At 44.6% G+C, this 27998-nt stretch overlaps 1 protein-coding gene and 1 long non-coding RNA gene across 3 annotated transcripts in view; one reads left to right on the top strand and one right to left on the bottom strand.

Moving 5' to 3' along the window:
- The window catches only part of NUP210 (nucleoporin 210), a 138594-nt gene that overhangs the window by 19494 nt on the left and 91102 nt on the right, over nucleotides 1-27998 (bottom strand). Inside the window, exons 19-28 of one of the 2 annotated variants that reach the window (XM_036445567.2) lie at nucleotides 26695-26799; nucleotides 26510-26608; nucleotides 8860-8988; nucleotides 7668-7795; nucleotides 7440-7575; nucleotides 6060-6122; nucleotides 5683-5862; nucleotides 2811-2891; nucleotides 2204-2335; nucleotides 785-943 (exon numbers count right to left, since the gene is read on the bottom strand). In XM_036445567.2, coding sequence (XP_036301460.1) covers nucleotides 785-943; nucleotides 2204-2335; nucleotides 2811-2891; nucleotides 5683-5862; nucleotides 6060-6122; nucleotides 7440-7575; nucleotides 7668-7795; nucleotides 8860-8988; nucleotides 26510-26608; nucleotides 26695-26799 — 1212 coding nt within the window. The remainder of the gene's footprint in view (nucleotides 1-784; nucleotides 944-2203; nucleotides 2336-2810; nucleotides 2892-5682; nucleotides 5863-6059; nucleotides 6123-7439; nucleotides 7576-7667; nucleotides 7796-8859; nucleotides 8989-26509; nucleotides 26609-26694; nucleotides 26800-27998) is intronic. The other variant, XM_036445568.2, reaches the window with a different exon arrangement.
- Nucleotides 4-22080, top strand: LOC123652662. The gene is made up of 3 exons (XR_006742116.1): nucleotides 4-14; nucleotides 8945-8946; nucleotides 21916-22080. It is a non-coding gene; the product is annotated as an uncharacterized LOC123652662 (long non-coding RNA).

Below are 27998 nucleotides of genomic sequence, written 5' to 3'. Positions count from 1 at the left end.
AAATGCTCTTCAGAGTATCAACTCTCCAGTTTGACAGAGGGGCCCATAAGGGCAAAGGAGGCAGAAGAGTGGGTTGGAGAGATGCGGAGGCTGAGACTGGGTGGGAGGAGGGCTGCTGGTCTGGCTCCTGAATAGGTTGTGTACCCTCGAGGGCTGTGAGCAGATCACCTCCCTCTGAAGTGGGGGCTCATCTGTGAAGTGATGGGCCACACCATCTCCCAGGCAACCCCCAGGGCCCACCACCCACTTACTGGAGCTTGAAGGGACACTCACCCTCACCGCTACCTCCCCACCCCCGTGAGGCCCTAGGCTCACTGGCAAGGCAGCTCTTGCCCTCAGGCTACGGGAGTTCTGGGAAACATGTCTAGCGGTCAGGTCCTCTAAGTGCATTTGTAAAATAATTATGTTAACGCCCGACTGGAGACTATTTTCCAGCCTTTTCCTCCCATGAAAGTCTTCATGACTTTTTAATTTGGGAACACATCAAGCTATTTCAGACCCCCAGGTCTTTGGCCATGCCATTCCATCACCTGGCCCACCAGCCAACTCCTCCCTCCCTGAAATGCCCTTCCTCTGTTAAACTCTCAGGCAGCCACATCTCTGGGCTCCCAGAGTATGCCATACACCCTGACCCCGACCCCAGCAGACTGAGAACTGCTCAGGGCAGGGCCTGCCTGTGGCAGTGGAAGGGCAGATATGTACCTTTGTGGCCCCTGAAGACAAGGGCACTGGGATGGCACTTACTCTCCCTCTCACATGTGCTTCCTGCCCACCTGGCTTTTACCTGGATTTGGATCTCATCAGAGAGTTCTTTGGCGAGGCCGTGCAGCTGCCCAGCTGTGGGGTCCAGAGCCTTGACCACCACCCTCAGCCCGGTCCGGCCTCTTACCCGGCCGTGCACAGTCATGGCAAAGTTGTATTGCGATGGGAGCTGGAGTGATGCCTGGGACAGATACCAAATATGTTTTCAGGGAGAGCCCCAGAACCCCAGCATCCCCAAAGGGCAAAGCCAGACAGAAGCCCCAGACTGTTCTCAAAGGCTGCTGCCTTCTTGCCCTGGTCAGACCTGCTGACCCCAAGTGTGCAGAATGCAGTCACCTAGGATGAGCAGAGCGCCCCATACTGAGTTTCCGTGTTCATTCATAGGTGAATGCAGAAAAAGCTGGGTCAACCCACCTCAGCCAGCATTTGCACGCAGGACTTCTCAGAGCCTTTAGTTTGTAGAGGTGGTTATGAATCACCTAGAGGGTCTCTAGGCTTAACAGTGTTTTCCCGCAGAGCCCTCTGTTATGATGTCTGTGAAGAAGTCATGGCTCATGTACCATGGAAACTGCCTGGGGAAGTGCTGGCACTGTGGACAGGACCCTGGCCTACTGGGTGGCCTGGGGAAGGCATCGCCCTATACTTGATGAGCTTTTGGAAGCTTCTAGGAAACTCCATCCCTGGGCCTGGCTCCTCTCCTTCACAAACCCTTCCCTCACTATTCATGGATAAGGCAAGAAGGACTATCCCAGAACCACTTCCCACTCGGGTCCTGTACACCCACGGCCTAACTGGGATGGCAGCCTGGAGTCACCAGGCCTGGCACCCAGTTCCTTCTCCCCACTGGCTCACTGGGCAACCCTAGGTGAGTCCCTTCCCAAGTATGAGTTCCCGTTAACACAAGAGAGGTTTAAGTAAGTTATTTCCAACACTTGCCAGCTCTTAGATCTGAGGAAGGCAGAGGTCCCCCCATGGAGAGTCTTTCGGATAGACCAGGAGAAAACCCCAGGGCTTCTAGCATCATCTCAGAAAATGGGTAGAAGGTACAGCTTAGCAACCCTATGACATTCTAGGACTTTTTTTTTTGCTCCCCCACAAGGCTGTAATTTTTGTTGCCATCTGTAGTAGGTTAGCCATAAACTCCTCTATAGTAGTTAACAAAAATGAGCCTCAAATGAAAAGGGTTGCGCACAGTCCTTGAGCACTATGAGGAGGATTGCTAGGAGACCATATTCCCAAATAAGGAATGAGAGTTGAGAACATACATGGGGAAGAGAGAGTGGTGAGTGTTGGGAGGTGTCTCGAAGAGCCTCAAGACAGAGAGAAAAGGCCTAGGGCTGGCCTCGTATGAAGGTGCAGACCTTGTGTTCAGAGCTGGGAAGAACCCTCTGTGCCCAAATTCTGGCCTTGGATGGAACAGAGGCTCTGGGCAGGTGCTTACCTCATGGTGTCGCCCCCGGATGTCCAGGATGTCCCTCTTGGTGACCGACCAATGGAAGGTTAGGCCTGGCACAGCATTGCCAAAGGAAAAAGGGTTCTGGCTGTTGGTGATTCCAGTGATGTAAACAGGCATCTGTGGGGAAATACCAGGCCTGTGACCAGCAGAGTCCCACTTCCAGGAGCACCCCTGGAATCCCTGGGCACTGCCCCATCTGCCTTTCTATTGCCAAGAGACACTGGTGTCTCCTTTGTGCAACATGAACTGTGTCGACTCTGCCATCACCAGAGATGGGGGTTGTACCAATTAGGAAGGTGTGACAGAAAAGCACCCCCCTCCCCATCCTTTTTGAGCTGTGGGCTGTATTTCACCTTGGCTGAGAGACTTCATGTCTGAAATGACCCCTAGACCTCTCAGGACCTGAAGTCCCCAGCAGCCAGTACACCCTGTCTGGAGTCCTTGCCTGTGCTCTCCTCTCTTCATCTTGTAGGGCCCCTGCTCCTAGCAGTGGCTCCCCTAACCTCATCCTGAACCAGAACTCAGAGTCCCAAACCTTCCAGAGGCTGCTCAGACAGCACAGAGGGGAGGGGCTGGAGAGGGGCCACCTTACCTGGGTCCCTGTCCTCATCCGAGTGATGGGGGCTCGGATCCTCACTGCCTGCAGGAGCTGCACCTCCACCTCCACGAGATCCTGGAGAAAGAGTTTTGGAGCTCAGGTGGGCTGAGGATATGACTGTGCTAGCAACAGTGGTTTTGGGAAGGGACCCCTCTAAGGTAGGAGGCTTCCACTGAAGCCCGCTTAGAAGGCATCCACAGGATGTCTAGCTCAATACTTCTCTTCCAGAGGTGACTTAGCTTTGTAGGTGGCTCACCTCACATGGACCTGGTCACTGCCTCTCCCACTCCCTGGGGGAGAGCCGGGTCCTAGCCTGGCTCTCTGAGCCTACAGATCTGTCGGATCCAGGTGCTCCAGGTCAGCACTGCAGAGACTTGGGGGCAGTGACTGAGGTCTGTTCTTCTCTAGGTTGGGAAGCCCTCACAGTACAGGTCTCCAGACCCTCCCAACTCTCAACTCCAAATCCAGCCTGTTGCTCTCTCTGACTGAGCACAGCAGATGGATAAATGAAAGAGCCAGGCAGAGTCTGATAAGAGCAGATTTTACACCCTCCTTCATTCTGAACTTTATTCTCCTATAAACCTGGCCAAACTTTATTGGCTTCTTCATAGTACTGCTGACCCATGGTGAGTATTGCTAATAAGACCCTTAAGCCCTCATACTGAGCCCATCTCCTGTATCTTGTGATCTGGGCTAATGCCTGGCACATAGTAGGTCCTAATAAGCCCTTATTCTCTTCCTTTCCTTTATCTTTCTCATTAATTGGTCTCCTGCCAGTCTTCGTCCACCCCTTAACCTTAGGTGCTGATTCTTGGATAGAGAGAACTGGAAGCTTCTGACCAGAATCACAATCCCTTCAGGGACACACACATGGACCTCAGGCTGAGCTCACACCTGCCTGGGCTCGTATAGCTTCTCCCTCTGTTAAGGGGCATTAGGGCCTTCTCCCAGCAGCCCCTCACCCCCAACCTGCCAGATGAGAGACAAAAAAAGAGGGGTGGCCCAGAAAGGTTAGACCACAATGAGCTGAGATAGCCAGGAGGAAAATGGCTATGTGTCCCTTTGGCCAAATTTCCAGTCAGCTGCCATTTCTGCCACCTGGAGCCCCAAGAGGGAAAAAGTAAGCCAGTTTCTATGGCTACAATACTCCCTAAAGAGAGAAGACAAGGGCCAAAACCGGTTTGGCTCAGTGGTAGAGCATTGGTCTGAGGACTGAAAGGTCCCGGGTTCGATTCTGGTCAAGGGCATGCACATTGGTTGCGGGCACATCCCCCGAGGGGGGTGTGCAGGAGGTGGCTGGTCGATGTTTTTCTCTCATCAACGTTTCTGGCTCTCTCTCTCTCTCCCTTCCTCTCTGTAAAAAATCAATAAAATATATTAAAAATAAATAAATAAATAAATAAATAAATAGAGAAAACAAGGGCAGAGCCTCCTTGTTCCTAAATCTATTCTCCAAAGACATCTATCTGAACCACGAAGTGCACAAGATAGACTTATATTCCCAACACTTTCTGATATTTAGCAAATTGATTGGCAGAACCAGTGTCCACCTCCACAATTCAAAAGGACTACAAAGTTTAACTGGGGTTTATGGAAGACACTGAAACTTCTGGAGAAAGGAGTAAATCAGTGAACTCAATGTCGGCTCAGAGTCAGTCTGAGGGGAGGAGGGCGCATCAGCCTCCCTCCCCGGGCAGCATGTGCCCCAGCTCCTTTCTTCTCTTAGCTTTGTAGGTGGCTCAGACAAGGAACAGGATGACTGGGTTTTGAAACATTACACAAAACAAAAAGCTCTCCTCAAGCCCAGATTTCCATCACAGACATCAGCATGAGGCAGCCTCCCCTGAGATGCTCTGTAGGTCACTGCAGGCCAAGGTATTAGGGAGAGTCCAAGAGATCTGAGCCCTTCTCAGGAGGTGGAAATGATCTCCCATCTCCTTTCCAGAGGCCCAAAGAGGTACCCACCCCCCTGGAAAGAAGGGAAATCATCACATTTGGGGACATCAACTTTCATGTGTTTGGAGTCAGCCCCACTGACATGGAGCAGTGGGGCTCTCCCAAGGAGAGACCTTCCCTAGCTAGGCTTTCCAGCATCATGTTGACCCAGAAAAGCAACCAGGAAATGTCCCCCACTCAGCAAAGAGGCTTGAAAGACAACCTCTAGTGGAGCCAAAGATATTAGCAGATGATTCCAGTTTTGTTTCTCCTGGAAATACAAATCCAGGCCCAAAATACTGTTGGTGTCCAATTATTTATGCTTTTAAGCCAAGCCTGTGCAAATCTGTGCAAACCCACACTGTAATCCACAACATGTGACAGAGCCAACAGTACCCCTTCTATTCCCTCGGAACATCCCAGCCCTGCTTGAATTGAAAGAACGAAGAGACTGAGACCCCTGCTGTCGGCAGGCCCAGGTCAGCCCTAGAACTGCTGCATAGAAACCGGGGTCTCTAGCAGATTCCTTAGTCCTAGAAACAGGGAGAGGGGCACAACTGCGAGGGTGCTGAGGGCTAAAGTAGGGGTGTACAGTGCTCTGGGAAGAGTCTGTCTCCATAGCTGGCACCATCCCCAGGGCAGGGGCTAGAGACTCTGTCCCTTAAAAAGAAGTTAGGAATTCAGTCTGGAGAAGAATCCAGGTGCCCCAAGTTGGCAGGGCTGACTCAGGTGACAGACAGGGATTGTAGCCTCAGAAGGCAGAAGCAAGATCCTCAGAGAGGGATGGCCCTTGGAAACAGAGCCCAAACCCAATGAACAGGGCTGTCTCCCCTTCACAGATGACCACCCTGCAGCTGCTAGGGTGCAGTAAGCCCCATCACGAGAGTGGACTCAGAAAGCACCCATCTCTGATGGAGCCCAGGCCTGTCACCTGAGACACAATGACGAGCTTTCCGGTCTCAGCATCCACGGCTTGGACGATCCCGGACACGGTGCCGTTGCCAACGGTGAGTCCCTGCACCAGCCCAGCACAGTTCACCACTGCCAGGCTCTCGTTGCTGATGGAGAAGAGGATGTTGGATTGAGGCTGGGGGCCTCCCTCAGAGGTGATCTGGAGTGGGGAGAAACAGCAGTGCCGTCAACCCCTATGCTCCTAGCAGCCATGCCTTGTCTTCAGAGATGAGAGTGCTAACATCCCAGAGCATTCCATCTCAGCACACCTGGAGCCAGGGCAGGGTGTGCGGCTACTGCCTGTTGGTACCTGGCCGTGGATGTGGGTGGCACAAGGATGTGGCCTTTGGCTCGTACCTGCATCATAGCCCCAATAATCAGCGTCATCTTCCTGGGTATGAGCCTAAATGGGGGAAAGACCTGGGTGGGGAGACAAAAGAGAAAGTGGGGACCATTGCATTCCAAGCTCATGCTGTTCGGCATAATTCACTCTTACCATTTTCAGGGAGAAGGGAACATGATGCATGAACATCACTCCTCTGTGAAGGGATACCAGTGAGAGCCTTGGAGTCCTGTGACAACTCTGGGGGAGCCTGAGTAGCTCCCATAGGCTCTCATCCCACCCACAGGCCCAAGACTCTGTGTTTGGGGGCATGTCCTACTGCTTGTGAAGGTCTCCTGGGATTAGAGATGCATTTTCCAGCCCAGACTTGTAGGATCAGGTGGGTCTTGTGACCTGGGAGATTCAGTTTCAAACCACTGCCTTTCAGATTTCCCCAATTCATCTTTGGAAATTTGACTTCCCCAAATTTCTCAAAATTTCTACCTACTGGCAAATTACCTCTACTTCAATGCCCTCAAAACTTCTTAGAAGGTGGGCCCGAGGAGTAGTGAAGAGGATGCCCAATCTCTGTAGCAAGGCAAAGCCCCACATCTTCCTCTTGTTCCTCAACCCCCACCTGGCAAGAGGTGAGTAAAAAAGCCAATCGGCTGAGAGGCTGCTTTGTGTGTGAGGAGTAGACTCAGGGCTGAGCTATTCATAGGCAGAAATGAAATCCATTCCACCAGGAGAAAGGTGCACTTCCATGTGGAGGCACAGTCCACATCCACCAGCATCAGACACAGACTGATTAACAAACAGTGCATAAGCCCATGTGTGGCTGAGACCCTTGGAAAATGCCAGCAGTAGCCAAAAAGTCTAGTGCTGCTGTTGAAGAATAAAGTTGGACAGGACTTCTTGGTCATGGCTGCCTAGGTCCCTGGTGACTGTGGGGGTCCGGTCAAAAGCTAATACCATATGACAGCCCAAGTCACTTGCTGAGATGATGCTGGGGGGACCTCAGAGCTTCCCTATCCAGTAGTTGCTTGCTCCAGGTGCTCCCATCCCAAAAGCTTGCCCCTTCTAAGGGTCCCGTCTAACATTCAGACTGACTGCCAAGAGGAGCAGCTTCTGCCTGGCACTATAGCAGCTTAGAGTGCCCTGCCATTACCCTGCTGGGTAGTAAGATGCTTTCTTTCTCTGAGCCACATCAATGTCCCCATGCCCCAGAGAGAGATTAAAGTAGCTAAGCCCTTCCTCTGGAGCTGCCCTCAGCACCCTGAGGCTGGTAATCAAGGCACACTGTAGGGCACAGATTCTAAAATGGCCTATCACAAAAAGGCTGGCCTCCCCTCTCTACCCATGTGCCCACTAGGGGCGGGGCTGACCCCATGTGGCATGAGGAGGAGTAACTTTACCTCAATCTGCTGTGGGGCTGAGTTGATTCTCTGTCCAGTTTTATCAGTCACAACTGCAGTGAGACTTGTCTGGCCAATGGCCACACCATGGATGTGGAATGTGGCAGTGTAGTTGTCAAGGGCCTCATCAAGGGAGCTGGAACAGAGGGAAGGGCTGTTACTTCTCCCCCAGACAGACCTGTCAGCACCGTCCCTGAGTTGCTTTGTCCTGACCCCTGGGGAACTCACACCAATGTGACGATCTGAGAGGCCGCTTGGAGCTTCAGGTCCATGAAGGCAAAGTATTTGGCCAGGAAAGGCTTCTTGTGCAAGTCCAGCACACGGACATATGCCTTGACTGTCTTCCCAATCTCCACCTGTATCACAAGGGACAGATTCTGGGGGCTTGAAATGACCAACTCCACACTTATAGCAACCTACAACCTTCTGAGAAACGTCAAACCCACAGACCTGGAAATTAGGGACAGGTCACCTGGATTGACCTACAGACTATTGGCCAATCAACAAATGAAAATCAATGGAATAATTGCTGTATACAAGGAGCCTTGGAGATACTTAGATGCAAAAATTATACTCCCAACTCTTAAAGAATTAACCATCAAATTAGATAAGGCGCAGCTTAGAATGGCAGCCGATGTACAGTAGGAGTTCAATAAGTGCACAATGACTGAATATCTCACTCCTGGCAGCATATAATACACACAGTAAGAACTTTAGGAAATGGGAGTCAGAAATGCTAAGTGAAATCTGGTCAGCAAATCACTAGTGACAATGTGACCACAGGAGGAATATTTGAGGCTGTGGAAAAGAACATTGGCTTTTTAAGTTGTCTAAGCTGCTCAAACACTTCCCTTTTAATTAACCATTCTCTCCACTCAGAAAAATAGGTACCAACAGTAACTCTCTATAAATCTAGCTACTTTAGGTATTTGAAGTATAAACATTTCCTATTTACATTAAAGAAAAGCCTAGATTTATTATGTATTTACTATTCAAAGACTTTGCATTAGTAAGCTTTATTCAATTGTCAATGAAATTCCTGAGAATCCAAAAGCCACATAGTGGGGAGAAAATTTCATGTTCCACAAGGTGTGTACCCAGCTGGCTAGTGACCTGCGCCAGCTGGAAGACAGGAATCCCTGATCAAGGCTGATGTGGAGACAAGTTCAAGGGGGATTTGCAGCCAAGCTTTATTGCTGTCAACTGGGCCTAAGAAGTACAACCTCAGAGCTTATTCTGCACTATGTACACAGAATAGCAGAAATGAGAGACAGCAGTACAAATTCATAGCAACTCAGGAAGGACACAGAAACCAGTAGAAAAAGTAAAGAACATGAGAAAAATATCTCCCATGGCCACAGCATCTTCCTGGTTTCTGTGAATCAGTAGAGAAGGGGCATATCAGAAAGCTGACACTGACCTTGTCTACCACTCGGACGTACAGCTCCTGAATGTCTGAGACATAAACATCAGCCTTCGCTGGGGCTGGGAAGGTGAGGCACAAGTCGTGGATCATGATGGTTGACATGCCCGGGAACAAAGGGTATACCTGTAGGGTCAGAGGTGGGCTCAGTTATAGCTTTTCACAGCAGCAGGCTATCCCCATGGAACACCAACTCACAGAGACCTCTGGGACAGGATTGGAAGTAATTAACAGAGAAAATCCTAACTCAAATGTTGCCCTTCCCACTCAAAAACCTGTGGGGGAAGAAAGGTTTCAGACCCTAAGGAGACAACCAAATATGATTATCTCACATCTAAGTTAAAACCCAAAGAGTGAGTCCAAATTCTTAGCACATCCTTTAAGAACCTGACACAATCTGGCCCCTACCCATGACTCTAATTTCACTGAAAACCACAGTCCCCCAGCACAATCACACTGTAGCCACACTGTTCTTTCTGTGCCTCAGAACTGACCGGCACCTGCCTGCTGATCTCAGGTCTGCACTGTCTTTCCTAAATAAAGATTTGGGATTCTTCTTTCACAGCTTCACCTGCTGGCCACACTTATGTTTCAAGTCCCTATTTAAGTATCGTTTCAGGAAAGTCCTCACTGACCCCAGACTGGCCAAGTTCCTGTCACCTCTGCTCATTTCCAGTGCAGTTATACCTTCTGTAATTCAGTCTTGGTATAGACCCTTATTTGTGTCACCCTGTTCCAGGCTGTCTTATCCCCTACTGTATCCTCAGGACTGAGCCTAACATCTAGTACATACTATCACCCAACAAACTTGTCTTCATTAGATCAAGTTCCATGGGCATAGCTAGCTGAGCCACTCAGTTACCACAAAGAAACTGGATGCTCCAACCTGCTTGCTTAGTTTTACTTTTATCTTGAAGACTTGGGAATTCGGGGGGAGGGGGCGGTGTCTGCAAACCCAACTAGGGTTGGGAAGAGTTGTTTCTAGTCCAACACCTTCAATGTACACATGGGGAAACAGGCTCACACAGGATGAGAGCACAGCCCTGTATGGGTAGCACTGGTGAGGGAATCCAGGTGCCTAAGCTCCAAATGTAGGGCTCCAACCACATCACTCTGCCACTTCCAGAGCTGATACCTGATCTAATTAGTCAAAAACAGCAGTTTGGGTCCCCACCACATCACCACGCATACTACTCAGTGAGGCAAAATCCATTGGGACCCCAAACGCTGCAGCTGACACCTGCAGGACCAGCTCCATGGGAGAAGAAAGTGCAGCTCAAAACAGGGTCAATACAGTGTGAGACTCAAGACAGATCCAGCCTCTGGGCTAAGAAATCCCTGGCCACTGGAGTACAAGAGGATTCAACTTCTCGGACCTCAATCACCTTGCCTAGGACCAGAAAGGGACAGTGACTCACATTCACTTGAGCAGCTATCATGAGGCACAGGGTAGACACATCAGGGACCAGATTCAACAACATCAGAGCAAAATCCAGTGAGCCACACAAAGAGCAGACCCAAAGCACCTGTATAACAGCTGATACAACGATATTGAGGATGAAGCTCACTGGCATCAAATCAGAGGAGAGATCCCTCCCACAAATGGGACATCAACAATCAAGTCCCAATTATAACAGGAGAGCACAAAGAACACACATAAGAATCATTCCTAGAGTATCCAGCTCAGGTGAACAAAGAGACTACGCAACTGGATTCCTAAAGACACTTTCTATATAAGGCCATTCCACAAAGACTGGGAGGGAGGCATAGCAATTCTATCTCATATATCGAAGCAAATACAAGCAGACAGGTAAATGGGGAGACAAAGAACTCTCAAATGGGAGAAAAGGAATATCCAGAAAAAGATCTAAATGAGATAGAGGCAAACAACCTATCAGACATAGAGTTCAAAGCAATGGTTATAAATATGCTTAAGACCAGCATGGCTCAGTGGTTGATCATTGACCTAGGAACCAGGAGGTCACAGTTCGATTCCCAGTCAGGGCACATATGGTTATGGGCTCAATCCCTAATGTGGGGCATGCAGGATGAAACCAATCAATAATTTTTCTCTCATCATTGATGTTTCTATCCTCTCTCTCTTTCCCTTCTTCTCTGAAATCAATAAAAATATTTTTTAAAAAATATGCTTTAGGCCCTAACCAGTTTGGCTGAGTGGATAGAGCGTCAGCCTGCAGACTGTAGGGTCTCAGGTTCAGTTCTGGTCAAGGGCATGTACCTACTGGGGATGTGCAGGAGGCAGCTGATCAATGGATGGTTCTCTTTCATCAATGTTTCTAACTCTCTATCCTCCTCCCTTCCTCTCTGTAAAAAATCAACAAAATGTATTTTTAAAAATATGCTTAAGGAAAACTTAGTGTATATTTCAACAGCATGAAAAGGGAAATAGAATTCCATTTTCATGCTGAACAAGACAGGAATGAAGAATGAAATATCTGACACTAAGAACACACTAGAAGGGATTAAAAGTGGCTGAAGCAGAGGATTGAATCAGCGATCTGGAAGACAAAGTAGAAATAAATACCCAATAAGAGCAGCAAATAGAAAAAAGATTTAGAAAGAAGGAAGATAGCTTAAGGGAGCTCTGGGACAACATGAACCCAAAGAGACACATACTTAGACACATCACAATTGAAATGGCAAATGTTAAAGACCAAGAAAGAATCTTAAAGGTAGCAAGAAAGAAAGAGAAAAATTACATACAAAGGAATACCCATTAGAATATCAATTTACTTCTTAAGAGAAACACTTCAGGCCAGAAGGGAGTGGCATGAAATATGAAGTACTCAAAGTAAAGAAAAGTAAGGACCTAAATCCAAAACTACTGTATCCAGCTAGGTTATCATTCAAAATTGAAGGTGAAATAAAAAGCTTTCCAGACAAAACATGGCTAAAGGAGTAAATTACCACCAAATCAGCAATGCAAGAAATGTTAAAGGCATTGCATTAAGGGGGGAAACCAAAATGGCGACATAGGTAAACACCTATACTCGCTGCCTCCCAAAACCACATAAAAATTACAACTAAAAGACAAAACAACTATCGTATTTTCCGGCGTATAAGACGACTTTGAAACGAAAAAAAGTCAACCGAAAAACCGGGGGTTGGGGGGGGTCGTCTTATATGCCGAGTATATCCCGAAAAACGTCTGGATATGCTGCTAAAGGATTTCTCGGTCAAGTTCATGGCATTGCCATTTGTGAAGAGACCTTCCATTTATCAATGTATGGTATATTACGGTATGTTCAAAAAATGTCATTCATTAAAAATTTAATTAAAAAAAGAACTGGTGTTGCCTCACAAGTGGGGGGGTAGTCTTATATAGCGAATATAGGCCTAAACCTATGTTTTAACTGTAAAATTAGGGGGTCATCTTATAAGCCTAGTCGTCTTATATGCCAGAAAATACGGTACCCTGTTTCCCCGAAAATAAGACAGTGTCTTATATTAATTTTTGCTCCCAAAGATGTGCTAGATCTTATTTTCAGGGGATGTCTTATTTTTCCATGCACTAGGTCTTATTTTCGGAGGATGTCTTATTTTTGGGGAAACACAGTATCACCCAGAACCACAGGAAAGCTGGCTGAGTGGAAGTACTACAACTAGAGAAAGAAAGCACATTGAGACTGATATGAGGTATAGAGGTGCAGAACGGGATAGACCAGCACCCACATGTGCCACTTTTTTAATTGGTAGAGAGATCGAATCTTCGGAAGCTGCCTGGAGGACCAAGGGCTCCAAGTCCAACACCAGCCCCCAGCCCAGGGTCCCAGAGCTGGGAAAAGAAGTCCCTATGGGCCATGAGAACTATGGACTGTAAAAACCAGTGTGGATTGGGGCTGAGTGACACACAGATTGTTGAAGACCCAGGTGCTCTTCTTAAAAGAGTGGCACCATGAACTGAATTTATAAGTTCTCATTTCCTCTGAGTTCCAGTGCCGGGCAAGGCTCTGGGAGACCTAGACACATACAGGGAGAAAATGGACTGTCTGGCATCTGGACAGGAATGCTGATGCAGTTTTCTTCAAGATGGAGGTGCTTGCAACAGTCATTGTTCCCGTGCTGAGACCTCCTCAGTGCATGGCTGATTGACAGCCATTTCTGTTTGCTCCACCCTGGTGATTCCTTGAAACCCCACCCCACCCAATTTACAACCCTACCCAAGCTGTGGGCAGTGGCTTTTGCATATGAACAGGCAAAAACTGTTAAATGAGCTGCAGCTGGGTTAGGAAGCTGCCAACATATCAATAAAAGGCCCCAAAATGGCACCAGCACCAGCCTGCCTTTCTTCACAGCTCAGCCTCATCTGGGCACTTCCAAACTAAAGAGGAGGAATCTACAGATCTCTCTGTAGCTCCAGGCAGTGGCTGACTTTGCACCCCCCCTGAAGACCCAAGAGCCAGTATACCAGTGGTCAGTGTGAGACCGTACCAGATCACAACTCATCCATAAGTGACACACTCAAGGGGCAGATTCAGTGAACACCAAAGTCCCACTGAAGCAAGTCCTGCCCCATAAGGGTGTCTCCTGCACAGCAGCTCTTCCATTGTAGACAAGGTTGGTCCTCAAAGCCAAGTGGCCTGGAGATAAATTCCTCCCAGTGATACCAACAGCAATCAAGGCTCAACTACAACAAAACTACACACAGCCCACCAAGGCATGCACCAAGAGTGATAACCTCAGGTGATTGGGGAGGCTGAGCCATTGGGCCCTATAGGACACCTACTATACAAGGCCACTCTATCAACTCAAGGAGACTTAGCAGCTATTAATACCAATTACACAGAAACAAATACAGGGAAGCAGCCAAAAATGACGAGACAAAGAAACATGTCACAAATGAAAGAAATGGAAGAAAGCAAACTACTGGATATAGAGTTCAAAATGACAGTTTATAAGGTTACTCAAGAAGCTTCTAGAAACCTCTGAGGAACTTAGTGAGACTTTCAAGGATCCTAGTGAGAATGCAAAATAAATAAATAAATAAATAAATAAATAAATAAATAAATAAATAAAATAAAAAATAAAAAAATGGGGGGGGGGAGATCAGTCAGAAATTAAGCATACACTGACTGAAATATACAGGGATTCAATAGGAGATTAGAGGATTATGAGAATCAAATCAATGATTTGAAATATGAGGAAGCAAAAAACACCCAACCAGAAAAGCAAAAAGCAAAAAGCAAAAAGAATCCAAAAATATGAAGATAGTGCAAGGAGCCTCTGGGACAACTTCAAGCAAACCAACATCTGAATTATGGGGGTGACAGGAGAAGGGAGATACTGAAAGCCTATTTGAAGAAATACTGAAAGCCTATTTGAAGAAATAACGACAGAAAACTTTCCCTACCTGGTGAAAGAAACAGACTTACAAGTCCAGGAAGTGCAGAGAACACCAAACAAGAGGAATCAAAGAGGACCACACAAAGACACATCATAATTAAAATGCCAAGAGAAAAAGACGGAGAATCTTAAAAGCAGCAAGAGAAAAACAGTTAGTTACCTACAAGGGACATCCATTTGACTGTCAGCTGATTTCCAACAGAAACTATGCAAGCCAGATGGAAGTGGCAAGAAATATTCAAAGTGATGAATAGCAAGAACATACAACCAAGAATATTCTACCCAGCAAAGTTATCATTGAGAATTGAAGATCAGATAAAGAGCTTCACAGACAAGAAAAAGCTAAAGGAGTTCATCACCACCAAACCAGTATTATATGAAATGCTGAAGGGTATTCTTTAAGAAGAAGAGGAAGAAGAAGAGGAAGAAGAAGAATAAAAAGGTAAAGATAAAAAAATGAACAACAAAATGAAAACAAATACATATCTATCAACAAGTGAATTTAAAAATCAAATGAATAAAAAAAATTTGATGAACAGAATAAACTGGTGAATGGAATAGAATCAGGGGCATGGAAATGGAACAGACTGACAATTCTCAGAGGGAAGCAGGTGTGAGAGCATGTGAGAAGAGATTAGACAAAGATCTTATATGCATGTATGCATTACCTATGGTCACAGACAATAGGGAGGCAAGGGCTTGGATTGGGATGGGAACCAGGTGGAGGGGAGCTATGAGAGGGAAAAAGAGGGACATCTGTAATAATCTCAACAATAAAGATTAACTTTTAAAGAGAGAAACTGCTTTAAGGAGAAGAAAAAGAGAGGAGATCACAGGCATAAAGAAAATAAAAACAACAATAAATAATTACCTACCAATAATAAATAAACTTAAATGCAAATAGACTAAATGCTCCAATCAAAAGACATAGGGTGACTGAATGGATAAGTCAACATGACCCATATATATGCTGTCTACAAGAACAACCTCAGAACAAAAGATACACACAGATTGAGAGTGAAGTGATGGAAAAATATATTCCATGCAAATAGAAAGGGGGGGGGGGAAGCTAGAGTAGCAATACTCATATCAGACAAAATAGACTTCTAAACAAAGGCCATACCAAGAGAAAAAGTAGGCCACTACACTATACTAAAGGTAATGACTCAATAATATAGCCTTTGTCAACATATATGCATCCAACATAGGAGCACCCAAGTACGTTAAAAACTCTTGAAGGACTTGAAGAAAGAGATTTACAGCAATACAGTCATAGTGAAGGACTTTAATACCCCACTGACATCACTGGATAGATAATCCAGACCAAAAATTAACAAGAAAACAGGCCTTAAATGACACACTAGATCAGATAGATCTAACAGATATTTACAGAACATTTCACCTCAACACAACAGAATATACAGTCTTCTCAAGTGAACATGGAACATTCTCAAAAATAACCCCATGTTAGGGCACAAAACAAGTCTATACAAATTCAAGAAGATTGATATAATACTAAGCATTTTCTGAGGTCACAATGGCATAAAGTTAGAAATCAACTACAACAACAAAAATCTCATGGAGATACATGGAGGCTAGATAGCATGTTTTAAACAATGAATGGGTCAACAATGAGATCAAGAAAGAAATTAAAGACTTCCTAGAAACAAATGAAAATGAACACACAATCACCCAAAACCTATGGGACAGGGCAAAAGCAATCCCGAAAGGGAAGTTCATAGCACTATAGGCCTACCTCAAGAAACAAGAAAAGGACTAATAAACTACCTAGCCCTACAACTAAATGAAATAGAAAGAAAACAGCAAGAAAAACCCACAGAAAGTAGAATAAAGGAAATAATGAAGATCAGAGTGGAAATAAATGATATAGAGACTAAAACAAACTAACAACAAAAACCAGTACAAAAGATTAATAATTCTAAGAGCTGGTATTTTGAAAAGATAAACAAGATTAAAGAACCCCTAGCCAGACTCATTAAGAAACTAAGAGAGAGGATGCAAAAAAATAAAATTCAAAATGAAAGCATCAATTTAACCATGGATACCACAGAAATACAAAGAATTGTAAGCAAATACTATGAACAACTGTATACCAACAAACTGGACCACCTGGGTGAAATGGACAAATTCCTAGAAAAATACAATCTTCCAAAACTCAATCAGGCAGAATCAGAAAACCTCAGTAGGCCAATAACAACTGATGAAATTGAAGCATCAATTTAAAAAATTCCCAGCAAACAAAAGTTCTAGACCAGATGAATTTACAGGTGAATTTTGCCAAACATTCAAAAAAGAACTAACACCCATCCTTCTCAAACTATTGACAAAAATTCAAGAGGAAGGAATACTTTAAGCCCTTTTAATGAAGCCAGAATTGACTTAATTCCAAAACAAGATAAAGATACTACAATGAAAGAAAATTATGGGCTAATAGCCCTGATGAACACAGATGCTAAAATCCTCAACAAAATAGTAGCAAATTGGACCAGCAACATGATCAAAAGGTTTATTTTCTTCATTGCCCCCTTGCTTGTTGATCAACATAAAACAAGGTATGTGAGGAAGAAGAAGTGTTGAAAACCCATGCCCAGAATGAATTCTAATATTTAAATGTTGAGAACTTCAGCAAATACTAAGCTGAGGAGAAAGTCTTCAGAGAATAAGTGCATTATTGCTCATTAGACATTGTAAGTGGACCCAGAGGCAGCTTAGTTCATACGTGGCTGAAGCTGTGATGTCCATGTCTGCCCAATAGGCTCCAAGCTCCTGCTCACAGCATCTCAGCTCCATGCTTTCCTCAGCACCATCATGCTTCAGACTTGTCCTTGCAAAGGCATTTACAGAAGAGCAAGGACCCTACAAACATTTCTGAATATCACAAAGGTCAACAGCTCCCATTTCCTATAGCATGCCTATCTGTCATGTGGAGGACCAGGCAGTGCCACACAAGAGTGCTGGGGTCCATGCTCCTGAGCAGATGCCCGTGAGGCTCATGCTGACAACTGAGACACGAGTATAACAAGCACTGAGAATGTCCCAGCTTGGATGCTGAATGAAACTTCAATCAGGGACTCCAGCCAGGGCTGGGAATGGGCACCTATCACAGAACATCCTCAGGAGAAAAGCAGGACATACCACAGTCCAAGCGCTGAAGCTACCACCTACTACCAACCTGATTTCAAGTATGGATGTACAATATCACCATAATGGCCTGTGAGTCACAGGACTAAGGAGGTGGAGATGTCATCACAACTCCTTGGAACTGTGCTACCATCTGACTTGTTCACTTGGGGTCCCCAGTCCCGACCAAAGACGGGCACACGAGAGTCCCCAATATTTGCTGAATAGCTGCATTACAGAAGGTATGAAGTGTTCAGCCCACAGGAGGATCCTTTTCCTGCTCTTATTAATCCATGGGCTTTGCTCAGAGGGCTTATCTTGAAATGTAAAGAATTGTTGAGAAGAAAGAAAACTTACGTTTAAATCAGGCAAATCACTCCAATATGCTAGCCAGCCAAAAGGAAAATAAAGATACCCTGCAGAGAGTTTTGAGGGTTGTGTGAGCAGAATGGAGCACAGCCCTGAACAGCCCTTGCAGCACTGTGGGCACAGATACTCAGAAGATAAGCACATCCAGGAGCCATTCTTGAGTCCCAAATGGTGTCAATAGGGGAAGAAAGAAACTTTCTATTACTAACTGAAGAACTACTGTGGTTTTCTTGTCTCTCTGATTAAGTGAAATGAGAATCCTATTAACAGCTGGAAAATGACAGAGATGTACAGACATCCTTTAGAAATAACCATTTGAGAGAAGCTGCTAGGGCCTGTCAGATTGTCAAGACTCCATGAAAAATTTCTCTGCAGATCATATAAGAGGTGAAGGAAACCAGAACACAATTTGTACCTAGAGTTGCAATGGTCTCTGCACAGGTCTAAGATGAGCAAAAGCAATATTTGTGGGGCCTGTACATAATGCTGCCTGCAGTCCTATAGTGCTAGACTTGCCAGAGTCATGCCTGCAATGGGCACGCTGTCCCACTCAGAAGAGCCATGACAAGGATGAGACACATGGCAGAGGCCCACGCACACCCTGGAGAGAGGCTGGAGCACTGTGCATCTGTAAAATAGGGACATCAGTACTTGTCATACTGAGAATCCTCCAGTGCTGCTGAAGGACTGCAGGACAACCTTAGAACTGCAGCACCATAGGATTGAATGGGGACCCAGGCCTTCTGGGGGATCTCACTCTGATGCTGGAATCTCATCTGGAGTCTTCCACACAAATGTCACAGCTTCTGTTTGAATGCCTCCAGGAGCAGGTGCTTACTGTCAACAGAGGTTATCTTGTCCAACATGGACTCCTAAAGCTCTTGTTCTATGAGTGATACTGTTGTAATAACCTGGTCATTATTTAAGAGGAGAGGAGTAAAGGGAAAGCCAAAGAGTATAAGCTTTGCCGGAAAACTGTACTTAACATTCTCCAAGTCTGTTCCCCACTGATGAATAGGGAATGGGATTAGACAAGGCACTTTGGAACATGCCTGGTAAGGTCTGAGTGATGTGGGAAAGTCAGCCTGTCAATCACACCTGGAAGCAAGTTAGTGGCCAGAACAGTCATGGCCACTGCAAGTGTGCAAAACTTAAATATGTAAACTTCCAAACAAAGGATGTTCCCTTCTCTCTCTCCCCCCACCCCTTTTTGTGGGGACATGGGTTCCTGGGACACCCATTGCAGGAGGCTCCTACACACATAGCACATGGTCATGTTGGGCTCAACATGGACAAAGAGCTTGGATACTGAACTACACCTAGCTGCAACATGGAATGGAAACTCTGGACACCGGCCTTTTTCTGGCTCTGTTGGAACCCTAGCTGCCCCTTTCCCAGAACTGCCTTAAGGGGCAGGGGACTTTGGAAGCCAAGAAATGTAGCTTCACGCAAATAAAGCCTTCCTCATCTAATCTTCCCATGCAAGTCGTAGAAAATTCATTTTCTGGAGATATTGCAAGAACCTCACTCCCACAGTGAAAGGGAAATTTGATTCTCTGGTAACAGGAGGAAAGGTCCCTCTGGCCTCAGGGCTTATGCAAAATGTGGGGTGCAACATTTTCCTCAACTTGAAACCTCCTCTTCTTAAAAATGGAAGAACTACTTTTAATCTCCAGAAATAAAGCAAACCAGGCATATTTCAAGCAGTTGGAATTATTTATAATTTGAGGTTTTCCTTTTAATGTGAAGGATTTGACAGTGAATACTCATTTATGTGGCAGGAGGAATGGCCTGGGGAACTACTCTTTATTTTATAAAGGGAATAAAAATACTAGGGGAAAGTTTCAGATATGAACTCAGGCTTCCAGCAACCCTGAGCTTCCTCTAAAACCACACATTTGTGCCCAGGTACTGAGAGACAGTTTCCTTGCTCTGATTTACAGCAATGGTCCTGTCTTCTGTAATCATGAATCTGAGAATAAGAATGTATAACATGTGTCCTCACTGTGAACAAGACCTCTCCATGGCAGCTAAAGACCACCAAGACTGACCACTGGAGGAATGTAGAAGATATTTGAAAAACAATATAACAAAAAAAATCCGAAAGAAACAAAACACTTAGAAAAACACATGCTAGCAAAACCAACAATAAGAAACATAATCTGAATAGACCTATACCAGTGAAAAGATTAAATTAGTAATCAAGAAACTACCCAAAAGAAAAGCCCATGTCAAGGTGGCTTCACTGGTTAATTCTAAAAATATTTAAGAGTAACAGTTACCAATTCTAAATAAAGTCTTTCAAAAATTATACGAGAGAACACTTCTAAGTCATCCCAAGACACTGATATTACCCTTATACTCAAACCAGACAGTCACAGAAAAAAAACCTATCCCAAACCAGTATCTTTTATGAATAAGAACATAAAGTTTTCAACAAAATATTAGCTAATTGAATCCAGTTACATGTAAAAAGAACTATATATAATGACCAAGTAGTAGTTATCCTAGGAATGCAAGGTTGGTTTAACATCTAAAAGTCAATTAATGTAAGATATATTAACAAAATAAAAACCAATTATATATTTTTAAATTTAATAAATCTTTATTGTTCAGATTACAATAGTTTCTCTTTTCCCCCCAAAAGCTCCCTTCCACCCGTTTCCCACCCCACCCTTTGCCCTTACCTCCCCACCACTGTCCTCATTCATAGGTGTATGATTTTTGTCCAGTCTCTTCCCGCAGCCCCCACACCTTTTTCCTACTGAGATTTGTAAATTCACTCCCTTCCTACGCCCCTGATTCAATTATATTCACCAGTTTATTCTGTTCCTCAGAGTTTTAATTCACTTGATTTTTAGATTCACTTGTTGATATATATTTGATGTTCATAATTTTTATCTTTACCTTTTTCTTCTTCCTCTTTTTAGAGAATACCTTTCAACATTTCATATAATACTGATTTGGTGGTGATGAACTCCTTTAGCTTTTTCTTATCTGTAAAGCTCTTTATCTGACCTTCAATTCTGAATGATAGCTTTGCCGGGTAGAGTAATCTTGGTTGTAGGTTCTTGCTATTCATCACTTTGACTATTTCTTGCCACTCCCGTCTGGCCTGCATAGTTTCTTTTCTTTTCTTTCTTTTTAAATATATTTTACTGATTTTCTACAGAGAGGAAGGGAAAGGGATAGAGAGCTAGAAACATTGATGAGAGAGAAACATCAACCAGCTGCCTCCTGCACACCCCCTTGCCGGGGATGTGCCCGCAACCAATGTACATGCCCTTGACTGGAATCAAACCTGGGACCTTTCAGTCCGCAGACCGACGCTCTATCCACTGAGCCAAATCAGTTTTGGCTGGCCTGCATAGTTTCTGTTGAGAAACCAGCTGACAGTTGCATAGGTGCTCCCTTGTAGGTAATAAACTGTTGTTGTTTTTTCTTACTGCTTTTAAGATTTTCTTTTTGTCTTTTTCCCTTGGAATTTTAATTATGATGTGTCTTGATGTGGTCCTCTTTGGATTCCTTTTGTTTGAGGTTCTGTGTGCTCCCTGGAATTGTAAGTCTATTTTTTCCACCAGGAGAGGGAAGTTTTCTGTCATTATTTCTTCAAATAGATTTTCAGTATCTTGCTCTCTCTCTTCTTCTGGCACCCCCATAATTTAGATGTTGGAACACTTGAAGTTGTCCTAGAGGCTCCTTACATTATCTTCATATTTTTGGATTTTTTTTTCTTTTTGCTCTTCCGGTTCAGTGTTTCTTGCTTCTTTGTATTTCAAATCTTTGACTTGATTCTTGCATTCCTCTAGTATGCTGTTATGTCTCTGTATAATATTTTTTATTTCAGTCAGTGTATGTTTAATTTCTAGTTGGTTCTTTTTCATATCCTTGAGGGTCTCGCTAAATTTATCAGCCTTTTCTAGAAAATTCTTGAAAAACTTTATAACTGTGGTTTTGAACTCTATATCCAGTCATTTGCTTTCCTCTATTTCTTTCATTTGTGATTTGTTTTTTGTCTCTGATTTTGGCTGCTTCCCTGAGTTGTTAGAATAGCTTTGTGTGCTAGGTGTCCTAAATGGCCCAGTGGCTCAGCCTCCCCAGTTACCTGCAGTGGACACTCTTGGTGCACCCCTTTGTGGACTGTGTGTACAGCCTTGTTGTAGTTGGTATCACTGGGAGGAATTGACCTCCAGGTCAATTGACTGTGAGAATTAGCTGTGTCTAAGATGGGAGAACTTCTGTGCTGGAGACAGCTTTATGAGACAAGACTTGCAAAACTGCAAAAGCCTCTGCTCAGTTTGGATGGAGCAGAGTCTCAGGGCTGAGCAGACAACCTTGGCTTCCTGTCAGCCCTGCCCTATGAGAACCCTAAGTTTTAGTGTCCCTCAGTAACTGCTGCAAGCACCTCTGAGAGAAAGCCGCCCTCAAGTTTCACCCGCTACCAAACAGTCCAGTTTCTCCCCCAATAAATCTGGATTCCCAGATTCTCGCCCAGAACTGAGGTTAAGTGCAGTCGGGAGCTTCCGTCTCTGTCCTGCTAGAGAAAGCCAGAGGCACACTCAACAGTCAGTCCTCTCTGCGCACACTCACATGCGCGGCTCCAGACCTCTGACTTTCGCGGCTACCCTGAATTTCCATGTGCTTTTTGCTTTTTCTGACAGTCCATATTCCACCCATATAAGTTTAGATCCCCAAGGTCTTGCCCAGAACTGGGGTTCAGTGCAGTAGGAAGCTTCTATCCCTCTCGCTAGAGAAAGCCAGTCAGGCACTCAACTGCCCATCCTCTCCGCATGCATGTCTCCATACCTCAGCCTTTTGCAGCTCCTCTGAGTCTCTGTGTTGTTTTTTTTCTCTCCTTCTAGTTGTAAAATCTCCACTCAGCCAGCTTTCCTGTGGTTTTGGATGATGTCCATTTTGTCTTTTAGTTGTAGTTTTGAAATTGTTGTGTGAGGTAGCAGTTTAGGTGTTTACCTGTGCTGCCATCTTGGTTTCTCTTCTTCCATAATTGTCTTAAGAGATACAGAAATGCATTTGACAGTGTTTAATACCTTTTCTTTGTGTGTGTGTGTTTATACAAATAGAGGTGATAGTTATAATGTATGAGATTTCTTTTTGAAGTGATAAAAATACTCTACAACTTATTGTGGATGCACATCTGTATGAATATATTAAAAACCACTAAATTGTACACTTCATTATTTAAAAATTTTTATTTTTTCCATCACCTTTAAAAAATATATATTTTATTGATTTTTTTACAAAGAGGAAGGGAGAGGGATAGAGAGCTAGAAACATCAATGAGAGAGAGACATCAATCAGCCGCCTCCTGCACACCCCCTATCAGGGATGTGACCGCAACCAATGTATATGACCTTGAGCAGAATCGAACCTGAGACCTTTCAGTCCGCAGACCGATGCTCTATCCACTGAGACAAACCGGTTTTGGCTTTACATCACCATTTATCTCCTCTATGCTCTCTGTGCACTTCCACCTACACCCCTGTATCCCCATAATCACCACACTATTGTCCATGTTCTCTCTTTTTTTCTTTTTTGCTCAATCTCTCCACTCCTCCCGACCCTCCAGAACTGTCTGCCTACTATGTACCTACTAGAGGCCCATTGCAGGAAGATTCCTGAAATAGGGCTTCTTGAGGCCATCTCTACCACCCCACCTGCTTCCCTCCCTTCTCCACTGCCCCACTTGCTTCTGCAGCACTTAACTTCCTTCTATGCTATCTTCAGTCTTTACTCTATGCCTGGCTGTGCAAATTAATCTCCATCTTGGTTGGGTTAATTTGCATTCTCTCTCCTGATTGGCTGGTGGGTGTGGCTTGTGGGTGTTGTAGATGCACAGTCAATTTGCATGTTTCTCTTTTATTAGATAGAATGAATCTGCCTCTATTTTGCTTAATTGTTCAGTTTGTTCATTAAATTCCACATGAGTGAAATCACATGATGCTTGTCTTTCTCTGACTGGCTTATTTTACTTTGCATAATGTTCTCTAGATCCATCCATGCTGTCACAAATGGTAAAACTTTCTTCCTTTTAATGGCAGGGTAGTATTTCATTGTATAAATGTACCATGGCTTTTTTTTTTTCTACTCATCTACTAAAGGACACTTGGATTGCTTCCAAATCTAGGCTAATGTAAATAACACTGCAATGAAAACAAGGGTACATATATTCTTTCTAATTAGTGATTTGGGGTTTCTTCAGATAAATTTCCAGAAGAGAAATCACTAGGTCATAAGGCAGTTCTATTTTTAATTTTTTGGGATAACTCCACACTGCTTTCCACAATGGCTGCACCAATCTGCATTCCCACAAACAGTGCAAAGGTTCCCTTTTCTCCACATCCTTGCCAACACTTGCTGTTTATTGATATTAATGGTAGCCATTCTGATAGGTGTGAGGTGATATCGTATTGTAGTTTTAACTTGCATTTCTTTGATGGTTAGTAACAACAATAATTTTTTATATATCTATTGGTCATCTATATGTCCTCTTTGGAGAAGTGTTTATTCATATATTTTGCCCATTTTTAATTGGATTGTTTTTTGGTGTTGAGTTTTATAAGTACTTCATACATTTTGAATATTAACTTCTTCTCAGATGTATCATTGGCAAGTATGTTTTCCCATTCCATGATTTGTCTTTGCATTTTGTTGATGGTTTCCTTTACTGTGTAAGACTGTAGTTTGATGTAGTTCCATTTGTTTATGTTTTATTTTGTTTCCCTTGCCTGAGGAGATATATCAGAAAAAATATTGCTATAGGAAATGTCTGAGATTTTACTGCCTAGGTTTTCTTTTAAGATTTTTATGGTTTTGAGTCTAACATTTAAGTCTTTAATCCATTTTGAGTTTGTTCTTGTACTAGAGGTCTGATGCATGAAGATTTGTACAAGAACGGGCCTTCCTTCCCCTGGCTGACGGCACCACCTTTGCTCCTGCCGGAGCCATCTTTCTGCCTTCCCACGTTGCCCAGAGGCCCATAATGGCTGGTGCTGTGCAGAATGCCTGCATCATCGCCATGGTAACAATGCAAGCATTCTACCCCTGCCACCTGTGTATGCAAATGAACTCGCAATATTTGTTGGGTTGATTTGCATACTTACTCCTGATTAGTTGGTGGGTGTCGTGAAGTCACAGTCAATTTGCATATTTCTCTTTTATTAGTGTAGATATAATGTAAGAAGATGGTCTAGTTCCATTTTCTTTTGCATGTCTATCTCCAATTTTCCCAACAACATTTATTGAATAGACTATCTTTATTCCATTTTATATTTTTGCCTCCTTTGTCAAATATTAATTGACTATAAAGGTGTGGATTTGTTTCTGCTCTCCATTTGTTACAGTCCCCACCACTGCTTATTACATCCCAGCACTGAAGCCAAGCAACAGGTAATATTTCTTTTTGTTTTTTACTTTTTCAGGTGACATTTCAGCATTGCACTCCCCAAGCATGTTCCTCGCACCCTGCTTGTTTTCTTCATTTTACTTTGTACCTGTCCCACTTCAGAGGTGACTAATTTTGTAACTCAGGTGGTAAGACAATCAGTGGATGCAAACAGATAAACAGACCTGCAGAAAGTCATGGCTGGACATGTCCTACAGAGACTGAGGTGACATATTTTGATGTCTGGCTAAGCCACAAACTTACTGTACAACCATGGGCAAGCACCCTGGCTGTATTTCTGAAAGAAGATTGAGGGAATAGGTCTCTTTGAAGGTAAATTCTGATTTTAGCCTTCCCTGGAATTAGAAAGTTTGTTCCATGCTGTTGCCAGTCTGTTAGGGCTCACCTCTGGGAACAGGGCAACACCAAAGGCCAATATGAGCATCAGGATAGCAAGCAACTAGCGGCCAGGATAAGGCCCTAACCTGTCCTCCCTCATTGTACTATCTGTACTATTCCCATCACACGCCAAACACTGAATCAACGTGGCCCCTTTCTAAGTCCAGGAAGAAATTTCATTTGGTGCTGGGATAATTAGGACACTCTTTACACACTTGGTAGTTAGCCCTTAACAAAGGGAAAGCTGGTCTTAGGTTCAGAACAGTCCAATGGCAAGAAAAGAGCTTCCACTGATGACACTGCTTTGGTGTCATTGCTGTATTTTTGTTTTTGGCTGCCTGTATTTATGGAAGTAAGAATTTCCTTTTATAAAAAGTTCGTTTTTCATGGTTGTATAATAACTCAATATACAGATATGCAGGTATTGGTGTGTGTTTTTACTCCTTTCACTCTTTGCTATAACTGCAGGGCTATTTTTAAAAAATAATTTAAACTACCAAAATGCTTTACATGGAGAAAATGGCTGAGTACAAAAGGCTGCACAGAAATAACCAGCCAGCCTACACAGCAACATGGGAAAATACTTGGGATAAAATAATTGAAAAAGTGGAATGATAAATTCTATGCCATGGACAAAGATGTGAAATTTGTAGAAATAGGGAAAGGATTGAGAAATGTTGAAAAACATAAAAAGCTAAAACATCTTTTAAAGCAACTTTATGGTTGCTGTAGCGGTGTTTATGCAATCTTATGATATTTTAATCCTAATGAAGATTTACTAAAAGGAAGCCATGGCTAACTTGTGGAGATGAAATAAAAATCACAAAGGTAGCAGACAAATGACTAAAGTTGCACAACAATGAATCAGAGAATCTAAAGACCTTGCAAACTACAGCTGACAATTCCAACCTTTGAAATAATCAAATCAAGAAGCCTATGGCCACCCAATGATAGAGATAGGCCCCCACTCACCATGGCACTGCTCCTGGTCTCCTGGTAGGCCACCTTGATGACATCAGTGCTGGTGTTGAGGAAGAAGTAGCCGGAACCTTCTCTGATATGCAGCTCTGCCTGCAAAGAGGGGCAGGCTAGGAGGCCAAGACTGCCATGCCAATGGGCCACATTTAGGTGGCAAGGCGGCAGTAAAGGGGCTGTACCTGTACTCCAGGGTGGTTGTAGATGGTCACCTCTTCTGGACTCACCCTCACATCCTCTACCAAGATGAGTTCTATGGAGGCTGACACAGGCACAAGAGGGTCCTGCTGAAAGGGTAAGACCAACACCATCAGATCCAGGAAGCAACAGGCCAACCCCATGAGCCCACAGGCCTTCCACCCACCCTTGCCCCTGGGGAAGAGGAGGACAGAGGCCCCAGGTCCCAGCATTATTTGTTATGTCTAGGATACATATCCTGATGAATCCATTGTGTGAGCCCAGCTCAGAGGCCACATCCCTTTGAGGACATCTCATAATCCTACCAAGGCAAGTGCCCCATCCTACCTTCCAGGTTCTACATGGTGGACAATTCACAAACGTATGGGAAAGCAGGGTACACACAGCAACTGGCCAGTGTAGTGCCGTGGCCTTCATCCCTTGGGTCATGTGCATATTTAAATATCTTCCTTTCCTGCCATGTTATTCCAGGGAGACTGCTAGACCTGACCGGCTTTGACCCACATATACTCACATTTGAGCACCTGCTCTGTGCCAGGCACTGCACTAGGCACTGTGTTAGGCACTACAGGGGCAGCAACTACCCTCAGGGAGATGTATTCTAATGCAAGAATTAGAGAAAAATAATGACAGAAAGATGTGAGTATGGTGGGGGCTGAAGGGACCATTACATGTCTAAGAGGGAGAGACTCTCAGGTGTGCCTCTCAGGTGAGCAGAGACACAGAAAGTGAAAGTATGAATGATGTAAATAAATTGCAAAAAGCCCACAGGGCAGAGTGTAAATGCAGAGGCCTTGAAGGGGGGATCTGCTTGGATGTTTACAGTCCAGAAAGAGGTACATGAGGCCATCAGCTGAGGGATCCCTGGTGCTAGTGGGATGACTGAGAACCTAAGCTATCAGGGTCAGGTACCAGTGTGCTCCTCAGGGCCACCTTCCTCCAGGCTAGCCTCTCAGTGCTGTTCCCACTGGTGTCACACCCTCTTCAAAAGTGTCCCTGCTCCCCAATACCTAGGAGACAATTCCAGTTCCTCGTCCTAGCATTCAGAGTCCCTCAGAGTTAGACACACTTTCCCTCCACAGTCATTACCTGCTGCCTCTGCTCCATTCACAATTTAATCTGACTGCCACCTCTTCCATGATGGGGTGGGTGTCATCCAGGCAGTGCCATTCTGGGGTACCCTTCCCACTCACCTTATAGGTGCCTATCTGCCACCCACTGCAGCACCTCTGCCTGGGCCCCCCTGAGAGGCTGGGTAGAGAGGTGTGGTCCAGTGGATGGCCTCATG

This window comes from Pipistrellus kuhlii, unplaced genomic scaffold (assembly GCF_014108245.1).
Source record: "Pipistrellus kuhlii isolate mPipKuh1 unplaced genomic scaffold, mPipKuh1.p scaffold_m20_p_2, whole genome shotgun sequence".
Taxonomy (NCBI): domain Eukaryota; kingdom Metazoa; phylum Chordata; class Mammalia; order Chiroptera; family Vespertilionidae; genus Pipistrellus; species Pipistrellus kuhlii.
Note: the sequence above shows the minus strand (reverse complement) of the source record. Positions and strands in the feature narration are given on the sequence as shown.